This window comes from Mauremys mutica, chromosome 21 (genome assembly GCF_020497125.1).
Source record: "Mauremys mutica isolate MM-2020 ecotype Southern chromosome 21, ASM2049712v1, whole genome shotgun sequence".
In the NCBI taxonomy this organism is placed as follows: Eukaryota; Metazoa; Chordata; order Testudines; family Geoemydidae; genus Mauremys; species Mauremys mutica.
Window position 1 is genome coordinate 10,933,748 of NC_059092.1, and position 21,141 is coordinate 10,954,888.

Genomic DNA, 21,141 nt, shown 5'->3' on the forward strand with positions numbered 1-21,141 from the left:
TGCACAATGGTGGAGGGAGGTAACTAAAGTGCTATGAGATTTTTAATGTCCATTCAGAACAGGCAAGATCTTGGTTCTAAAGGACTTATTTTAAGGCACTCACTCTTTCTCTACCTTTACCATCTTGAACTCCATATATCACCTTGGAAAGAAGGGCTGAGTTGATCTAGGACGGATTCAAACCAGTTTGGTTCCAAGGATTCTAAATATTTCAAGATTGATACTAAAGTCACTAAGCCATCACCTCTGGCTTTAGCTCCCCTGCTATGTGGAGGTTTAAGATAATGCTTTTTCACAATTTGGTTTTTTAAATTATTATATTAATGTGCAAAGCTTGCCTCTCCCTGATTGCTTCTGTAACAGGGTGCAAGCCAGGAGGTCCTGAGCCAGGCCCCTGTTAGCCCAGGTCCAATTAAGAAGTATTCATTGGGGCTGGCTGAGTATGCCATGCCTAATTGCTAGAAGAGAAGCACCTGTGGGCCTCATTAGCCAGGGCTATATAAGGCTGGCAGGAAGAAAGTGAAGGGGGGAAGAGAAAGGAAAGGGAGGCGTGGCCAAAGGCTGTGCATTCCTGCTGGCTGGAGAAGCTAGCTGTCCCCCAGGTGGCTGGTTTGGAGCACACTGTAAATAGAAGGTGGTGGGAGCTGACACTAAAAAGAAAAAGGCATTGGTGATTGCACTCAGAAGAGGTCTCTGGCTGATTTGTTGCAAGGGCAAGTGAAGGCCTCGTTACAGCTTCTTATTGCTACATATTCTTCAAACCAGTATCTGTAAGACTCATGAGAACTCCACAGAACTGAGCCTGCAGGCTGTTGATGGTGCTCAGTTCATGTCATGACTCTTTCTTCACTCTAAACCCTGCTAAGTTTCGAAAGCTTTGTGCAGAGTTCTTATAGACATACCTTGCCCTTGTTGGTTATTTCTGTTAAGGCACGTAGTGGGGACAAGTACTCCTTTATCTTCCTATTTGATCATCTGTTGTTGAATGCTTGTGTCTTGTTCACTAGTGATAGAGGGCAACCCTGTACCCAGGGTTGTACATGGTATTTGGGGTATCATAATTTCCAGTGTAATCATTGCTTGAAACTAGACTGCTGAATGATTGGAGACACATACCTAAGGCAGTGGTTCTTAAATTGCTCTGCGGATCACTTCCTTGTGCTCCAGCTATTTATCTAGGTTCTTTTATGGCACCCATCACTATGGTTTGATGACTCATCTGCTATTGCTTCAGTCATAGTGATGAAGCATCTCAAGTGGCAATATTTCCTGCTAGTGTGTAGCCAGGACTTGCTGTAGATTTTTGCAGAGGCTTCCTTGACCAACTACACATGTCTCTGCAACCTGCATGGCTGTGGCTACTTTGTCTTATTTTGCCTTGTATTTCTTAGGTGTAAATCCAATCAGGATCAAATGTACAGGGGACATCAGATCAGAGGGTGTAGCAAAAAGCACAGCAGGACAGAACCCAGTATCAAAATGACCTGGAGAGGTTGTAGCAGTGAGAGCTGCAGGCATAAAAGGGGAAACTGAGCAAATATGTCAAGTTCTTCACCCAAGAAATAAAAAATTAAAACAAGGATGTAACCAGCTAGGCCCCACCTATGACTGTAAAGAGGATTTATTTTCATCATGCCTCCTTATCGTGGTCCTAATAATGGTGCCTTCCTCTCTCTCTCTCAAACCACCGAAAGCGGTCTGCAGAGAGGAACCATACATTTCATCCAGGAAGTGCAGACGCAGTCAAAAAAAGGACTGTTGCATTTGGGGGGACAGGGTAAAATAGGGAACAGACAGGGTCACTCTCCCCCCCAGCACCACCATGGACCCAAAACTGTGCATCCTCCTGGAAAAGCAGCAAAGAGTCCTGTGGCACCTTATAGACTAACAGACGTTTTGGATCATGAGCTTGCGTGGGTGAATACTGGTCTAGACCTCCCCCCCCCCAGGGGGCAACAAGACCCAGGTGGTGCCTCCCCTCCCCACATGTGGGCTGCAGAATGGAGCCAACCAGAGACACCAGCAGGTAGGGCCAGAAGCCACCAAAGCAGGGACTACTGAACTGGAGGGAGAGAGTAAAAAGGGGTCTAGCCTGGACCACCCCTCTCCCTAGATCCCACTGTATCTGGAACTGTGCAGGGGAGATGCCCCACGTTATTGGGGCACTAGGACCCAGGTGATGCCTGTCCCTCCCTGATGTGGGCAGCAGAGAGGAGCCTGCCAAAGACTCCAGCCAAATACAGGTGAAGCAGCCAAAGCAGGAACATTTGAAGAACTTTCTACAGCTTTGACTGGACTTCCTCTGCCCTGTGCTGACTGCCTGCTTGCTCCAACCCTTCCACTTCCTCTCTCTCACAGTGTCTTCATCTCTCCACACTTGCCCCTTTTGTCCATCCCTAGCCCTGTGTCCCTCACTTCCCTCCTAGCTAAACCCAACCTCCTCACCAAATAAACACACAAACATGGAACTAACATGATGTTTGCAGCCATCATATTGTTCACTTGTGTTATACCTCTTCCCACCCTATGTATGTCTTGTCTATTTAGACTATTTGGGACACATTAGGGCACTACTCTTGGTTGTCTGTTAAGCACTGATTCATAATAAACATGTTAATAATATTGTGACCTACAGGCAAAGGGATTCATAGACTCATAGGGTTAGAAGGGACCGCAAGGGTCATCTCGTCTAACCTCCTGCCAAGATACTGTATAGGATTTGTTGTGTCCATCATTTCATAACCACTGTTAGATTGAGATATATCCCATTCCTAATCCAATCAGCCTGTAGTATTTGAGAGAGCTGTATATTTCTAGTTTAGAAATTAGATACATTATTTCAGCACCAACGATTTTAAAAAATATTTATAAAAATAAACTTCCACAGTTAGTACAATTACTTACATTTTTACCTGAGCACAGAGTGTTTACATAAGTATCTCAGATCAGCTGCCATCACAAATAAATGCCCTCAGCTCACAGATGGCCAATGTGATGAGAGAGTTAGAGCCAAGCCTCACAACCTAGCTAAGCATGGCAATGTTGCAGTCAAACTTTTCAATCTGATGAACACCAGAAAACTGAAAGGGTTTACAGTTGAAAACTGCTGCTTTTGTCTTGTTTTGGGGTTGTATTTTAGGGTTGCCGATTTTGGTTGTCTGTATTCCTGGAGGTTTCATCACATGATAATCTTGAATTAAAGATTAATCTTTAATTCCTGGAGACTCCAGGGCAATCCTGGAGGGTTGTAATTTCTGACTTTACATATATTGAACATTATTGCTAGAAGTTCTATGCATCTCAGGGCAAGATTAAGGCAAGGCTGTTCCTTGTGCTACAGCATTATAACCTTTATGCTTTCTTAAAATGAAAATTCAGGAATAAAAGGAGAATAATTCATGTGTGAAATTATCAAAATTTATTGTATAGGAAAATGCTGACATCTAGTGGCTAGTTAAGGTGTATCTGAATCAAGACAGTTTTACAGTGGAAAAAGGGGAAGACAAAAATGGAAAGACCTTTGCAATGGAAATGGGTGGAGATGGAAGAGATTAGATGAAAAGGGCGATATAACAGAAATGTGCAGAATAATAAATGGGGCAGAGAAGGTAAATTGAGGGCTCCTTTTACTCGCTCAATATAGGAACAAGGTGACATATTCAGTGAAACTGTTACAAGCAACAGCTATAAAACTGAATTAGTCTGAGGCAATTTAATGAAGCTGTGGAATTGACTGCTATTGTGTGTTATTGATGCCAAGAGTTCTGTAGACATGGTAAAGGCTCAGACAGCTATAGAGAGGGCTAGGGGCTGTTTTACTAAAATGTTTCCTATGCTCCCTTCTCTCCCCTTCCCATCCACCCCCACCCCCAGCTCTATGGCCCCGGGCTCCCCTCCCTGTCCGCCCCCAGCTCTTCACACCTCATCCCTCCCCCCTCAGCTCCCCTCCCACCTTTCTCCTCCCGGCCGGGTCAGCGCCGTATCCCGCCCGCTGGCGGCACCGCCTCTCCGCTCCGCCCCGCCCCCCCGTGGGCGCTGGGCGGGAGATTTGGGCTCCGCCCGTCGCGGGGGACAGCCGGCCGGGCGCGCGCCATGGAGCCGTTGGGCGAGCAGGAGCGCGAGCGCCTCTTACACACCCAGGTACAGGGTGAGGTGATCCTCCCCCTCCCCCGTCCCGGGGCGCCAGGCCGCCTCTCGCTGTCAGGAGCGGAGGGGAATGGCCGCCCCTCTCTTTTACCCCGTGGGTGGCACCGCCCCGAGTGTGTCTCCCCCCCTATATAATATACACAGCCCCTAAGGGTGCTGCCCTTTCCCCCAGTCACCCTGGGGCGCTCCTTCCTCCCCTCCTTCCCCAGTCCCCTCGGGATAGGAGCCCCCGCCCGCATTTCCCATCACTTTGGGGTGGCCTCTCCCAGCTCATTCCTTGGGTCATGTTCCTCCACCGCACCCAACTGCACTAACTCTGGTCCCGCTTCCTAACTCTTGCCTTCCTCCCCCCCAACCTGCTCTTGGGAATAGCTCTGTTTTCCCCCTCCCCATCCATCCCATGGATGCTATTCCCACCCCCATTTAGAGAATGGAGACCCCCCCTGCGAAGGGTATTTTAGCTAGGGGGGAGGATTCCCATTTGTGCCTTTGAAAAATCTCTATACCCTATAAAGTGTCATTAACCCCCTTCTAGAGCTATGGGGTCCCTTCCAGTTCTTTCCCACCCACTTCCACTGTGGGATATTGCTCTACTATCTTCCTCCCATATGTTTCTATGCTGGACTGAGTATGTGCAAATAATGCTATGCCAGTATCTGAACTGATACATGACTAGCCTCTTTCATGCTATAATGTAGTAAATGGTTCTGTTATATAATTCACTGTACATTTTTGGAAGACCCTAAACCCAAATCAAGGTGCTAAATTTTCAGTTTCCTAATGGAAGAATCAAATTAGAGTCAAACTGTCCAGAGGAAACAAAAAAAGTCCAGCATTTAAAAATGAGTATATTTCAACAGTATGAGAAGGCCTCAGAGCACCAAAGATGCCATCTTTAATTTGTATTATTATTGTGCTTTCTCTGGCTCTCTCACAAAATTAAGTTATGGATATTGGACAGGGCATACATCTCCACTCAAATCTTGATTCTTCAGCCACTTGCCACCTGCTGCAGTGCTTGGTACTGTGGGTAATCTCATAGACTCTTCAGAGTAACAAGCTCTACATAAGCATATAAGGCCCAGAGCCTCAGAGGTATTTAGGCTCCTAACGTCAGTTGAAATAATGGAAAGTTAGGAGCCTAAATACCTTTGAGGATCTGGGCCTAAATATTTGTCAGATGGATCAGGCTCTAAGGATGTCCTTGGAGCTGCTGAGCATCTGCAACTCCTACTGAAGTTAATGGGACGTAAAGATGCCAAGCATCTCCCTGGATCAGGGCCATAAATAGGATTTACTTTTGTATACACACACATAGTACAAATGAGATCAGTTGTACAAAGGTAGCCTGAGCTCATTGTGAACTTTAAAAAAAAAAAAAAGTGTTGGTTTCAAACCTAAGTAAACAGAAACTATCATAGGTAATTTGTAACGGAAAAGCAAAGGGCAAGGTATCATTGATGCTGTGATTTGATTGAACATCTATTACTTGAATATTTTAATAATATTAATAATTTGTTTAAAAGTCTTTGATATCCTTAAGGAACATAGAGCTTTCCCAATATATTTTATATTGACTCTCTTTTCCTTTCCCATCTTGTTTTTTCCCAATTTAATTTAGACTGTAACCCCTTACGGGTAAGGGAATCCATTTTTGCCTGTATTTTAAAGCGCCATACCCACTTATTGCACTACACACTTCATAAATGTGCTGTTGTTGCAATAATTTTGTTCTGTATTGTTAAACAATGATGTATGTTTTATCCTTTCAGTCAGTGAATGTTTCTTTATAATTTATGTGAGAGATGGTGTGTTGGTATGTAAAGTCAACTGTGTAATTGTTTTGGATTGTTTCAGAGGCTAAAGGCTGCAGTTCACTACACTGTTGGTTGTCTGTGCCAAGAAGTTGCAGAAGACAAAGGCATTCAGTTCAGCAAACAAACCATTGCAGCTATTTCAGAGATCACCTTTAGGCAATGTGGTATGCCCATACATATCTATATTTGTACACAGGAACAATCAGTGGAGATTAAGTGCTTTTTAAAAAATAGAACTGGAATTAGACTGTGTCTTGGGTCACTTTTAAAGAGTACAAGAAATATGAACTTTATTTTCCTGGCATGAAGGGGGTACTTAACACAACGTTTGTGAAACCTCATTTATGGCCTCATCTATGCAACAAAATGGCCCACATTAAGAAACTGGTCTCAAGAATGTATATGATGGTTTCAGATAACATGGTTGTTCTGGCTGATGCCTGATGGTGGAAAGCAGAGCACGCCTTTTCTGACTGCAGGGATGAGGCTTGCCTTTCTTATTGTATGGCAGCTATTCAGTTTCTTGAAATAGTGTTTTCTGCACTTCTTGTTTGTTTTTTGGTAAATTGAAAATGCTTCAGGTGGTTTTGCCTGATAACTGCTATATACATTCTTGGGCCATCTGGGGAGCTTATGCTTGCTTAGCAGCTCTCTGACCTGGGTTTATTTACCAAGTCAGCTTATTGTTCATTTCTCCCCTTAACTAGACATTATCATGTACAATGGTCCAGCAGTCTTCACTGCCATTTTATATCTAGTCTTTGAAATAAATAAATGCAATTAGTGGAATGCTTTAAAAAAAACCAAACAAGGCCATGGCTACTTTGTGTGCACGGGACTTCTTGTAACACTTGGGTATTAGCCCCAAAGGGTGTCATTTTCTCCCCAAGTACAACTTCTGCCATAGAGCCATGATGTGGACTGGGCCTCTCCAGCAGTATCGCAGGAAACCATAATAATGTTTAGCGCTGATAGAGATTTATAAACATTAATCACTTGAGATTAGCTGTAGGTGTTTGCCCAGAGTAGATGGCTTAAGGGTCTAATATTCAAGTTTGTAATACTTGAAGTCATGGGACCACAGTTTCAAATTCTAGCAGAACAATGCAACCCATCATGCTTCCAAGGTAGATAAGTTGAGTATAATGCTGTTTGTGTCTTTCAGACTGAGACCTTAAAAGTGTGAGGTTCTTTTTGCTCTGCATGGATGTAAAAGGTCCCAGGGCAGTATCTGTAAGAGTGGAAGTTTATTGCTATTATATAATCATACACAGAGACTTGCCCTGGTGTCCCTATCCAAAAATATCCATCACATCCCCACGCTGTTGTGCATCATATTTTACTCTGCTTGTTTGCATGGGTGCTGCCCTTCATTCCTAAGGATGGTGACATTTTAAGCGTTGTTGCTTATATGTATTTTCTGAAATGATTTGAGTCAAAAGGTGTTCTGTACAAGAGACGTTATTATTGGCCACCATAATTGCTATAGAAATGAAATAGATTTAATCTTGTTGACTTTTTAGAAAGTGTTTGTGTGAAATGTCTTTTTTAAATTTTTCTTTCAGAAAATTTTGCAAAAGACCTTGAAATGTTTGCAAGGTAGGTACAAAGTCTTGTTTTTTTTGCTCTCTATTCAGTGACATATTTGGATACAGAATGACCTCTCTTTCCTATCCTCCTATCCCATTGTATTTGAGAGTGCCTATACTTTCTGCATTTTTCAAGGGGCCCAGCCTGCTTTTCATTTGGTGGGCAATTGTGAGGTTAGGTAACAGATACTGTACCCATGCTGAATTAAAACATAGCTTTTATTCAGTATTCATTGTTTGGTTGAGGTCAAGAGTTGAATTTTTTTTTCATCTGAGTGCACTGTCTGTATTGGTAGTGTTGATTGAAAGCTGTCGGGGCATTTTCCAAAGTTTGCTGAGTGCTTGACTCAGAAACTGTTTTAATGGATGTGAATAATGTCTTAAGGACTCTGGATAATACTGTGGCTTGTTTTCCTCCTCCTATCTGCTGGTCTCAGAATTTCTTTGTCAGTTTGTACCATGGAAGGAAAAAAAAACAACCATACACAATACAAAATAAATAAATTACCTAGAGGATAATAAAGCCCTAGTATTGAAAGTTGCTTCCTGAGTGTAGTCTTGTGTGTGAATTGTGTTCTCTCTAATGTAATTGCATGCAGGTGTCTGGATAAATACAGCACAGTAACCACAGTCAGAGGTTATCATTTTGCTGTGCTTATTATCAGTAGTAGTGTTTCTTGAAGAATGGATTAGCAGTAGTTGGCTTTAAGCTTGTAAAACTTCTGTTGTGTGATGTGCCTTGATTTGTGCTCATCTGTTCAATTAGAACTGTGGGTAACAGAAAATTATTGCTATTGAAAGTTTTTATGAAACCATTTGAATGACTGAGGACTGTAGAGGCTGAAGCTTTTCAGTGTACTAACAAGTCAGGTTTGGTGCCAACAGTCCGTCCTTCCAATTGTATTATTTCTGTATGCAAAAACCCTGGGGATCTTAAATCTCTGTTTTGGGTCATCTGTGTATTTGCTTTAAACTGATGGGTATCTGTAACTTGACTTTTATAACATGAAGTGCTCAAGCATCCTTGTATCTCTGCTCTCTCAACATCCCTTCATTTATTGCCACTCCTCTGCTTGTACAAAGCACTACTGCTAAAATTGCCTTCCTTTCCCAGATGCTGGGACTGTGTCATTCCCGTTTTTGAATCCCACATCTTTGAAATCAAGTTCAAGCTTGTTGTTCCTTCCATCAAGACCCTGCACAACTTCACCCATATCTACATCTTCACTCTCATTGCTCTTCCAAGGCTTCTTTCCTAAACACCCCTCTGCAGCCTCCTCACTCTTGTCTTACACCTTGTTCTGTGCTACCTGGGACATCTCTTTCAGGCCTCTCTTCTCAAGAGGCCTTCCCCTCCCAGTGTTACATCATCTGCCTGTGTGGCTGCCTGCCAGCACACTTCTTCCTCTGGGTCACTGGAAGGGTTTATTTTTTAGCAAGTGATAGCTTTAAATCAGTGTCTTTAGATGACAGGGAAATGCATTGTCATCTAAATGAGTGGGACTAGATGACTCACAAGCTCTCAGTGCTTAGCAGTATGGGTGTGTCTTATCCAGTTGAACTAGGGAGCTTTAAGTGGTGCTGGGGATTCAGTAGGTGGCACTCTGGGTCAAAACTGACCCAGTAACCTAAGATGGTGTTTAGAGGGAGCTGCATTGTTTGAGGTGCCAATTTTCAGTTCTATATAGGTTCTTCTATTGCCATCATCACCATAGAATCTGAGCACCTTCCATTAAACCATTAAGTGATGTGACTAACATCCATCATGTGTGGTTCATTTTCTCTCTAATTCTCTTCCTAGAGAGGAAATTGTGTGTAGTGTTTGGGTAGATTTTTTTTTTTTAAACAAATATGTGCACTATGTTTGTGTTAGAGAAGGCTAGCTGAAGAAATGTGCCTTGCACTTGAAGTGGATGATGGTGAGTATGACAGAATGGGAGATGTCCATGTCAGATTATGAACTTATTTCATACTACGTGTGGAAATATTTAGTGCTGTGACTGCACAATCTTGGACATGCTCACTGCCCGGGAAAGGTGTTTAACATCTCATTGAAGGACTGAAAAGCCATCAAGACTGTGATCGAAGGCTGCCGATTTTGATTGTCTCAACTACTGGCACATCCCCATGGAACAGTGGTCTCTCTATGTAGGGGCCCACAAGAAAGGGGCAAAGTTGACTCCCGGGTCTGGAGCTTCTCAGTGTGAGTATGTGGCAGAGAGATAGAGGTCCTATTTAAGAGCAAGGTCCTTCTTTGTGCAGGGGAGTCGACTGTCACAGTGTGTAACAAAGACTTGTTGCCAGTTCTGAAATTGATTCACTATGTGAGTTTTAGACAAGTGGCTTGAATGCTCGATGCCTGTTTTCCTCATCAATTTAACTTGTAAGATCTTTGTGGCAGGGACTGTTTCTTTTTACGTCTTCTGTGAAATGCTTAGCACCCTAAGGGGCATTGCAAAATCAGGATAATCTCCATCTTTGTAAAGAGCATTGAGACCCCTGGATAAAAAGAAAAGTGCTGTCTAAATATCACCTGTTATCATAAATAAGAGTGACTGGGGACTCTTGCTGATCTATCTCATTCTAAGATGGTCAGATAAAGGTCAGAGATCCCATGGTTCGGTGTACAGACCTTTTTACTTAGTGTTTTTTAACACCCCTTTGCTACAGGTCTCAGCAAACATACTGAAAACTGGTTGTTTTTTTTAAATTTCATGCAGGCATGGAAAACGAACTGTAATCAATTCAGAAGATGTGAAGCTTTTGGCCAGGAGGAGCAACTCTTTGGTGAGATTAACACCTTTCCCTCCCCTCCCCCCATTTTATTCCTAATAAATTACATGAGTATTCCCAGGATCATCTGCATAAAAACAGTAGGTGGTGAAATTAACACCTGTTGTTAAATTATAACCCAGAAAAAGATATGGATAGTGGGCTGGCAAGACCAATCTCCCAACCAGCATCCTTGGCGATCAGTTTGATTTCTTTTTTATCCTGTTCTAGTTTTTGAAATTTCTTCCTCAGTATAGTAGCACAGATCTGACTACAGCTGGAGCATCAGCCATGTCCTAGATACAGCAAAGCTGCTGAGGCTCCAGGTACAGAACATAACCCCCTATGAACATGTTACAATATCTTCAGACTTGGAAAGAGATTCTTTTGTTTTTCCTGTCATGTTTTTGAGTTTCGGGTCAGGGAAATCTCGTCAAAGCTGCTAAATGACCTAACACATCAGTAAAGTGGAGATTATTCTTCCCAGATTTCTGTAAGTATTCTGTCATATGATGGCCTCTATGAGATCCAATGTCCATTCCACATAACTTAGCTGTTACATGTAACAGCTATCCTGGTAAGCATCTAAACTTCATCAGGAAGAGAACATAAATCCTTCACATTAGAACAAGTATTTGTTAAGCACCAACATTGTGTTTGGCATTGCACAGAAACCAGAGATACAGACCTTGTTCTGAGGAGCTTACAGTCTAAACAGGTACTTCTGTGCAAGCTTGTACACTTCTCTGCAAGCATGCCTCAGCTGCTAATTTTAGCCTTATCTGGGTAACTTTTTTCCTTCCATGTGGAACATGTGACACAAGCCCATCTCAGAAGAATTGGTGAGGATTGGAGCTGTATTTTATATTCCTAACTACCAGATGCAGTATAACTTTATTGGGTGTGGTGTGTCTGTGAGGAGATACAAGATTATTGTGTTCTCTCCATACTGAAAGTACAACTGTGCTAGCTACAAATCTGTGTAAACATATCTGTTACTAAGGGCTTGGCTACACTTACAAATTTGCAGCGCTGCAGCAGGGTGTGAAAACACACCCTCTCCAGCGCTGCAAATTGCGGCGCTGCAAAGCGCCAGTGTGGTCAAAGCCCCAGCGCTGGGAGCGCGGCTCCCAGCGCTGTACGTTATTCCCCACAGGGAGGTGGAGTACGGACAGCGCTGGGAGAGCTTTGAAGTGTAAGTGTAGCCAAAGCCTCACTGTGTGCTAGTCAGGGAACAGGGTACAACATCGAAGCCAAGGCCCTGATCCAGCACTGGGATCTCAGCTCGCTAAAATGTTTCTACAGAAATCCAACTGAGACTGAAGGTTTTATCCAAAAAAATAAGACAGCTGGTGCCTGGCCCTACTGGTGTGTGGAATGTTTCTGTCTGTAGACAGGAAGTTGGCCAGCTTGTTTTCTTAGGGTGTGTGAACAGGCTGAGTCCCCAGCAGATGACTGATTAATTCTCTGTTGTTAGCTAAGGTATATCACCCAGAAAAGTGAAGAGCTTGCGTTGAATAATCTGGAACAAAAGGAAAGGAAGAAAAAGAAGTCCAGCGCAGCAAAAGGAAGAACCACCTCTGATGAGCAGGTGGAGGCTGTTATGGCTGAGAGTGAGGATTCCAACATGGCGTGATCTTCCTCTCAAACCACTTCTTTGCTTGTTCTCTGCTTTGAAACATGGAGCAGTAAGGATCTAATACTATCTTAGGGAAACAACAGCAGCCTATTTGTATGGGAACTCCATTGGGAGATGCCTTTGTGGGGTAGCTATAGCTTTGAGTCCTTAGGTTTTAGGTGAACATGATTAATATTTTAGTTCCATATGCAAAAACAGGCATCAATATCAAAAGCTTTTTAGAAGTCATCAAAGGAAGGTTTACAAAGACAAGTATTGCCATAATATTTTCATGTTTTTCTATTTATATTTCACAAAAGAGAATTTATTATTGAGTGCTTGAAACTCTAAAGCAAGATATCCTTTACCTAGCCACATAAAAGAATCTAGAGAGTGTGAAGGGATCTTTCTGGCAATCCTCCATGTCATTTGTGGTTATCTTCTTCAAATTGCCAGTCTGAATTGTGATACTCCACACTTATTGGTTGCTGTTTTATTGAAGTGTATAAACATTTTTCAGCTTGTCATTCTTTTTGGCTATTAAATTTTCCTGCATAATTTTCCCAAGTGAAATTATTTGTGTGCAACACTCTCATTTTAATTAGGATGAACAAGCTGTACTTCAAGCCCTTGTGTTTAGATGAAATAGAAGATACTGACAACCTATCATCTTCTCTGCTGCTGCCAGACCTTCTGGCTAAAGTCAAAATGTTGGACTACTATTGGATGTGTCCTCAACCTTCTTTACGGTGGATGGGATCTATGAGTCAGGGTCACTTCTAAATAATTATTCTGATTCTAATATGTAGGGGGATAAGACTGGCCTCTTTAGTAGCTTCTTTTTTGCCCTTTCCAGAACTTATACTTACCTTGTGCTACTCAGTCATCCTGAGCTGTTCCCAGTTAGCACTCTGCCTTATGGACTTTCTCAACTCAATGAATCTGTGTCTATTTGAACATGTGATGCAGTTGCAAAAAAGATTAATATCATTCAGGGGTATATTAAGACGAATGTCATATGTAAGACCTAGGAGGTAATTGTCCCATTCTGCTTATCGCTGGTGAGGCCTCAGCTGGATAACTTGCCAATTCTGGGTGCCACACTTTAGGAAAGAGGTGGATAAATTGGAGAGAATTCAGAGGAGAGCAACAAAAATGATAAAAGGTTTAGAAAAACTAACCTATGAGGAAAGGTTAAACTGGGCATGTTTAGTCTTGAGAAAAGGGGACTGAGACGAGACCTGATAAGTGTTCAGATATTTTAAGGGCTGTTATAAAGAGGACAATGATTTCCATGTCCACTAAAGGTAGGACAAGAAGTAATGGGCATAATCTGCAGCAAGGTAGATTTAGGTTAAGTATTTGGAAAAACTTTCCAACTCTAAGGGTAGTTAAGCTGTGGAATAGGCTTTCAGGGGAGATTGTGGAATCCCCATCATTGGAGGGTTTTAAGAACAGGTTGACAAACACCTGTCAGGGTCTAGGTTTGGGGGCTGGAGTTGGTGACCTCCCTTCCAGCCCTACATTTCTATTATGTCAAAACTCCTATATAACAGTAAATGAAATGAATCCTTGGTCTTCGACCACTGAATATACCAATCAGATGCCTCTCCCAAATTAACAAATACCTCGTTTCCCTGTCCTGTTTTTGTGGGAAGAGGATATATGCTCAAAGATTTGTCTGGATGAGTTTTATATCACTCTCTTTCCAGGGAAAAAATTGCATTCATAGTTGAATTTCTCTGTGCCCCTCTGTTCTAGCTAAGACTGAGGCCTGGTCTACACTAGGCGTTTAAATCGGTTTTAGGAGCGTAAAACCGATTTAACGCCAAAACCGTCCACACTAGGAGGCACCTTATATCGATTTTAATGGCTCTTTAAACCGGTTTCTGTACTCCTCCCTAACGAGAGGAGTAACGCTAGTATCGGTATTAACATATCGGATTAGGGTTAGTGTGGACGCTGATCGACGGTATTGGCCTCCGGGAGCTATCCCACAGTGCACCAGTGACCGCTCTGGACCGCAATCTGAACTCGGATGCAGTGGTCAGGTAAACAGGAAAAGCCCCGCGAACTTTTGAATATTTCCTGTTTGCCCAGCGTGGAGCTCCGATCAGCACGGGTGGCGATGCAGTCCGAAATCAAAATAAAAAAAAGAGCTCCCGCATGGACCATGCGGATGTGATCGCTGTAAGGGCAGGCAAATCCGTTCTATCCGTTCTATCAGCGCTCCGTTACAGAAGATGAAATTCAGAATCCTTTTTTAAAAATCTCCAGACAGACGCCATAGCAGGGACTCAGCGCACTGCAGCGTGACAAGCGTAACGGAAAGCCAAAGAATCAAATGGATGCGCATGGACTGGAGGACTGAAGCTATCCCACAGTTCCTGCAGCCTCCTAAAATTATTTGCATTCTTGGCTGAGCTCCAAATGCTTCTAGGGTCAAACACAGTGCCCGCGGGTCAGGGCATAGCTTGGCAATCTACTCACCCACCCCCCACCCACCCCCAGAAGCGAAAGGTAAAACAATCCTCTGACTCTTTTACATGTCACCCTATCTTTACTGAATGCTGCAGATAGACGCGATAGTGCAGCACTCAACACCAACATCCTTGCTCCCCCCCCGCCATGGGCGGCTGATGGTACAAAAGGATGGAAATCCATCCTCATCATCAGCATAAGCTGATCGTACAAAATGATGGAAATCCATCCTCATCATCAGCCTCAGCTGATGGTACAAAAGGACTGGTAACCGTCCTCGTCATCAGCCTATTGGCCCTAATTTTTTCTGGTGGATGGATGGTGCAATATGGCTGGTAACCATCCTCATCATAGCAACAGGGGGCTGAGCTCCATCAGCCCCCACCCTTCATGTGTAAAGAAAAGATTCAGTTGCCCCTGGACTAGCAGTGGGATGCTGGACTTCTCTCCTACACACTGCTTAATGTCCTGTCTGGACTATCATAGCAGCTGGAGGCTGCCTTCCACTCATTTCTCACTAACAAGTCAGTGTGTCTTATTCCTGCATTCTTTATTAATTCATCACACAAGTGGGGGGACAATGCTACGGTAGCCAAGAAAGGCTGGGGGAAGAACGGAATCAACAGGTGGGGTTGTTACAGGAGCACCCCCTGTGAATAGCATACAGATAATAATTTCTGCGGGCTCTGACACAGAGCAGGTGGTTCTCTAGCACACTTGCCTATATTAGGCAGCACTGATTCTATTTTTAGATACCAAAAAGGAGGGATTGACTCAGGGAGTCATTCCCAATTTTTGCTTTTGCGCCCCTGGCTGATCGGCCAGGGGCACTTATGACAGCAGCCAATGGTACAAAACGATGGAAGGTGCAATATGGCTAGTAACCACTCTTGGCTTTTGCGCCCCTGGCTGATTGACCAGGGGCACTAGCAGCAAATGGTACAAAAGGACTGGTAGCCATGATCATCCTCAGTTCCAATTTATGGAAGGGTTTGGATGGTGCAATATGGCTAGTAACCATCTCTGCTGTCATGCAAAAGCAAAAGCATGCTTCTGTGTAGCGCTGCTGAATCGCCTCTGTGAGCGGCATCTAGTACACATACGGTGAGAGTCACAAATGGCAAAAAAAGCTCCATGATTGCCATGCTATGGCATCTGCCAGGGCAATCCAGGGGAAAAAGGCGCGAAATGCTTGTCTGCCGTTGCTTTCCCAGACGAAGGAGTGACTGACGACATTTACCCAGAACCACCCGCGACAATGATTTTTGCCCCATCAGGCACTGGGATCTCAACCCGGAAGTTCCAAGGGGCGGGGGAGGCTGCGGGAACTATGGGATAGCTAGGGAATAGCTACCCACAGTGCAACGCTCCAGAAATCGACGCTAGCCACGGACCATGGACGCACACCACCGATTTAATGTGCTTAGTATGGCCGCGCTCCACCCGATTTTATAAATTCTGTTTTACAAAACCGGTTTATGCAAATTCGGAATAATCCCGTAGTGTAGACGTACCCTGAGTGTTGAGCTTCCACACAAGTTTTGTTCCTCAAAGGTCCCTACAGTCCCCAGTGAACTTTGAAATAGCAGTTTGAATCCTATACCAAGGGAGCCTCTCTTCTGAGCTTCAGTGCTGCTTCCAAAGCAACCAGCAGGGGATCACTATCTAGCTGAGTGTGACTCCTCCATAGCATTGTCACCTTCAGAGGGTCTGGGAAATGGGGGTTATGTCTGAAAATTAAACTGGAGTCTCTGGAGTCACAGTGGTGCAGAGCACTCACTACCCTACTATAGCAGCCAACCAGATCAGAAATATTTAGAATTCTGAAACAGGTGACTGGCTTATTATGACACCAAACCCCTGGTGGTTATATCCTTAAAAATATTTGTGCCATTGACATTGTTCAATCGTTTCATCATTTGGGTCCTCCTACTACTCCGTGTGATATTTAATTTATTCACTTTTTAAATCAGATTATTTATTTAGCCATTCTGGGAAAGAGGCTATAAAGTCCATAGAAGTGTCTAATGTTGAGGCTGATCTGCCATTTGATACTGTCTGCTCCACAGAACTTCTGGTGCTGTGTGAATTTGTTCCTATATGAGCTGTGGAAGACTTCAGCTGTTGAATTTTTGGGTGGAAATGACTCCATGAGGAGTGAGTCTCTTTAAACTACTATTTCACATGGCACTCAGCATGGAGTTCTCTTTAACTGTTTCTTAGCATTATGGCAACTGAGACAGTGTTGCCAACATCTGTGATATTTGGTGTTTTTCATAAAGCCTGAGCTCCTGGAGTCGTGATTTCATAAGAATCTCTGTTTTAATTTAAATAAATAAAAATAAAGGCCCTCATGGTTGTGGAAAAAAGCTTGAAAATATGACCAAGTGTACCCTAAAGACTCAGAAACTAGAAGGCAAATATAAAGAACCCCAAATCTATTTTTTAAAAATAAACAGACTCATGATTTTTTAATGCTCAGAGTTGGCAAGACTGCAGAGATAGGATAATATTTTTAGAATTATGATCTAAAAGTAGCATAGCAAAGACTATTGATTAGAGAAGAGGCTTCAGAATCAGGATTTTTAAAATCTCTTCCCAGTTCTGATATTGTCTTGCCATGTGATTCTGTGCAACCTTTCTCAGCTTTAGTTTTACCATCTCTAGAAAGGGGATAATCATCCGTCATTATAGGAATGAGCACAGAATTTAAGAGCCAGGAATGACTGAGTATTATTTCCTTCCCTAATATTACTCTCCCATCTAAATTAAAGGACTAACTGTTCCTAATTGAACGGAAAGCAGGGGAGAATAGACCCATGCTGATTAGTGTTCTGAACTATTCCACACTAGCACTCTTCTAAATAGTGTCAGTGTTCTCTGGGTACATCTCCCATAGTTCCTGGTGAGGCCCACAGAAACAAGAGATTCTGAAAGAGCTGTAGTGCCCTGTGTGACAGTAGGCAGAAGACTATGGGTACTATTTTAGTGCCATCCACACTAGCACTTACATTGTGCAGACTAAACTGGTGTTTAGTTCTGCTGAAAGCAAGCTTAATCAATCCAGCTATATTTAGTAGGCATGTAAACCATTTGGAGCACTAGGTGGACATTAACCATGTTGCGGGGGGTGGTCTAGGCATAGCACAGAAATTTTCTCTGCTGTAGGCAAAGCTTTAGAGGTCCTGGGTCCCCAGAGTATACCCCTCTTATAATGGCCTGGGAGGGAGAAATAATTCATTCTACACAGCTGCCCTTCCTGAAAACTCCTGCACTCTGGGCTGATTGATGCTTCTCCGAGGCAGAAGGTTAACCCTTTCCTTGCCAACTGCTGGACAGAGCCTAGACACCTCATGACTAGTGGCAGCTATTTAGTTAATATTGGCAAATCTCTTCAAAATGCAAACTATTAAGTATAAAATTTAAATATGTTGGATACATTCACAAACCAAAAGACCAGTATGCCTTCAGCTCTGTCCTCTAGCGCCAAATCACTGCTAGGACTCCTTGAGCCAAATATTACTCAGTCTGTCAAAGGTTCCAAAGAAATTTCATCTTAGGAGCCTCATATGCTCACCCAAAGAACTTCAGGCAGATCCAAACTGCACCCTTCCCTCTTTAGATGCTCTCTGTGGATCCCTAGCATTTTTAGGATTTCATTCCAGCTGCCTGTTAGCATCACAACAGTTCTTTGAAGATGTTATTGCTCACTTCTGTGAAGGGAATGTGGAAGCCTTTGAAAGTGATATAGCTTACACTTCACAGCACTAAGATAAAAAACAGCTCAGTTGTTTACATTAATTGTAAGTTATCTCAATCTTGTTTTAAACAAAGCAAGGGTTCTCTGATAGACCCTCCAGCAGCGCTGTATCCATTCCCAAGGTTTCTGGTCCCTTTGAAGAGTGTTGAGTCTGCAGCCATGGTCCTAGGAAGACAAACCACCACTGAGGCTAGGTGGGCAACTCAGGACATGTCACTCCATGAGGATATTCAGCCAGGGCAGCATCTTTCTGACTAGGTGACCACAAAAAAGAAAAAACTTCCAGGATGTAGTTTGCTCAGATGTGTTAATGATTACCTTTTTGAAACCCATGACTTCAGTGGGTTGCTGCAGTGGAGGATTCTTGGCCATGTTAGAGGTTAAACATTGATCATTCAGGATAGCATAAGGCGCAGTGCTTCTGCTTTTAAAATGACTCTCTGCAGCCTCTCCTCCCATCACCAAACCCCTGCACAAAATCCACAGTCATGGATCACTTGCAGCTAAATCACCCTATTTTGTACTCAAGACTGCCTGGTCATTATAGGAATAATGGTGAGGAAATTATGGTTTGTTTTTTTAGCAAACAGAATGCATATGCAGCTTAATTTAACAGCAAATTCACACTTAATAGCAGCACAATCCAGAAGCTCTAAGTAAGGGTTAAATCCAAACAATGTATTGTTGGGAAGTTAATTGCTCTTTGATTTTTCACGTGAAAAGGGGGTGCTGCTGAAATATAAAAACAATTGAGCTGGAAGTTTTGCTCCTGCCCAAAGGAAAAAAAGAGAACTTGCAAGACAGGGAAGTAGCTTGTTGCAGAGCTGTATTAGGCAGTATTCCACATGCATCCACCACTCTGCCTGCTGTTTTTTTTCTCCTGCTGACTTCTGTCTCCTGGATGATGGGGGCTGCTGCACGTCCAGTACAGGAAAGACACATATTGAAAGACAGCAAGGTAAGCTGAGAATGGATACAAAACCATTATGTCTATAATGCTTGTTATTCACTCTTCTTCCTTTTACTGTACCCAGGTGAACAACAGTTCATCTGGAGGCACAGGGTACTCAAATTGCCAGGATCTAATAACAGGAGAACCCAAGGCATTGGTTTGTTGCAGTTCCCCCTTTTTCTGCTCTGTGCCCTCTATTTCCTCTTCTTGTTTATCCCACTCCTTACTTTAGTGGGGATTTGGTACTTCCTCAGAGGCTGACCTGCCTTTAAAAGCATAAACTTTGGTAGTACAGTAACTGCCTTGTTTGTACCACGTTGTTTATACATCATTTAGATGAGACCTTCAACATTGGGGTCCTCTCTTTGCTCTCCTGACATTAAAGTCCTAGGGAAATTCAATAAGCATAATGGCTTGACCAGTTGTCCCTGACCAAAAATTCCCCCTTTCCCTTCCCCAACATACACATACAATCATGTCAGTTGGCTGCTGTTTCCTCCACCCCAGAAATGGTCGCAACTCAATGGAGCTGCAGTTTGTTGAAGTGCGTTAGCATTTTTCATTATAAATGATCCTATCTTGCCGTAAGAGATTTGTCAGCCCCAGACAGGGAACTCGGCTCTGAACTGAATACTTCAATAACATAATGGCTTAGTCACTTAGCTGCCTATATGTGTCTACACTAAAAAAGTACCTTAATTTATAAAGATAATTGAATGCTTTTACTGGTTTCTAAAAAAGTCATTAAATTAGCCATTTAAAGAGTTTTCAGCTTTAAGTATTTGATTTACTGTACTCTTTTGAAAAAGATCCAAGAACCAGTACATAAACTTGACCATTAAAAAAGGATTTTTCATTGAAATTATAGAATGAGCTACAGCATTGTAGTTTGATAGTTTATTAGCTGATAGCTCTTGACATTTTTCTGGTGGGACTTTTAAAGGATGTTGAAGACAGTAACAGAATTTTTAAAAGGACACAGATTAAAAATAATGCTTCTGTCTTTTATACCTGCTGTGGAAAGTAACATTAAGACTACTATTAATTGAAATCTTAGAGGGGAAAAAGTCAGTTTATTGTGTATGCAGTTTCCATTTCTTTTATATAAGCAGCTTGTTTGCCTGGGTCTCGTGCAACAGGGAAAAGAAAATAATTTTAAAACAAAAAGGAAGATGATTTTATGACCAAAGAAATTGGCAGGTGCAGTATCTTTTAGTTCTTAATAACTGACTAGATTTCCAGGTGGTGTTCCTTTAAGATGCCTAAGCTATCATTATATGGCTCTACCATATGAAAACTGAATGACTGTGTTAACTTAAAGATAATATTGTGACCAGCAACAGCTCTTTTCAAATGAATAATTCCATGTTTTATGAACATTAAGTATCCCCGTCTCACTGCTGGACTCAGAGCATGTGAAAAAAAGTACCGGTAATTGGGAAATCATGATTTTACCCGCTGCTAGCTTGCCCCAGTGTTGCTGAAATACATTAATAGAAACAGTGGGCAACTGTTGCTGGGAGTACAGACATAGATGCTATGTGACCTTCTTCTCTGTGCCAGGATGTGCCTTTCAGCCACACTTTAGGCTGCCCTCTCTCACTTGGAGGAAGGGTTTCTCCCCCCCAAGTTTAATAATTCTTTCTTTTTTTACAAGTACTTTCAGGAACTGACAGATGCAAAGAGAAGCACCTTGCTCACTTTCCCCTCTGCACTGGCTGTCTGGATATCCCAGATGGAGGAGGAGGTACAGCTGGCCAACTGGCAAGAGAGATCTGCCTTTCATCAACCTGGAGCGTGGGAAAAGTCCCCCTTGCAGGAACTTCTTCTAGAAGACTTTCTCCTCCTGCTAACAAAATAGCTTCTTGAAGATCTATTTTAGAGTGGCTTTAGCAACAGCTGCCTCAATCAGGATGAATATGATCTGTGACATGAACTGTCTCTTTGTAATAAGTGTGATTAGACTCTCCCCATCCTCATTCTCTAATAAAAATTGAATAGAACTC

General features: G+C 42.8%; 1 protein-coding gene and 2 long non-coding RNA genes across 4 annotated transcripts in view; 2 read left to right on the forward strand and 1 right to left on the reverse strand.

The window, feature by feature from the left end:
* LOC123354349 overlaps positions 1-4,053 on the reverse strand; it is a 57,108-nt gene extending 53,055 nt beyond the window's left edge. Inside the window, exon 1 of the long non-coding RNA XR_006574733.1 lies at positions 3,953-4,053. This is a non-coding gene — a long non-coding RNA (uncharacterized LOC123354349). The remainder of the gene's footprint in view (positions 1-3,952) is intronic.
* LOC123354348 (centromere protein S-like) lies at positions 3,991-12,502 on the forward strand. Of its 2 annotated transcripts, XM_044996313.1 has the most exons (6): positions 3,991-4,140; positions 6,004-6,127; positions 7,529-7,562; positions 10,273-10,339; positions 10,577-10,650; positions 11,802-11,920. In XM_044996313.1, the coding sequence occupies exons 1-5, from the start codon at positions 4,093-4,095 to the stop codon at positions 10,622-10,624; spliced, it is 321 nt and encodes a 106-aa protein (XP_044852248.1). In that variant the 5' UTR covers positions 3,991-4,092; the 3' UTR covers positions 10,625-10,650; positions 11,802-11,920. The 2 variants fall into 2 exon arrangements, with proteins under 2 accessions (XP_044852248.1, XP_044852247.1); XM_044996312.1 differs by lacking the exons at positions 3,991-4,140; positions 10,577-10,650 and adding an exon at positions 4,146-4,240 and having other exon boundaries at positions 11,802-12,502.
* Positions 12,503-16,607: 4,105 nt separating this feature from the next.
* LOC123354147 lies at positions 16,608-21,141 on the forward strand. Its single transcript, XR_006574631.1, has 2 exons — positions 16,608-19,141; positions 20,793-21,141. It is a non-coding gene; the product is annotated as an uncharacterized LOC123354147 (long non-coding RNA).

Coding starts and splice junctions, on each gene's coding strand:
- LOC123354348 (XM_044996312.1), top strand. CDS start 4,217: ATGGCCGCCCCTCTCTTTTACCCC. Junction 4,241..6,003: donor CCGCCCCTCTCTTTTACCCC/GTGGGTGGCACC, acceptor GGATTGTTTCAG/AGGCTAAAGGCTGCAGTTCA. Junction 7,563..10,272: donor GACCTTGAAATGTTTGCAAG/GTAGGTACAAAG, acceptor AATTTCATGCAG/GCATGGAAAACGAACTGTAA.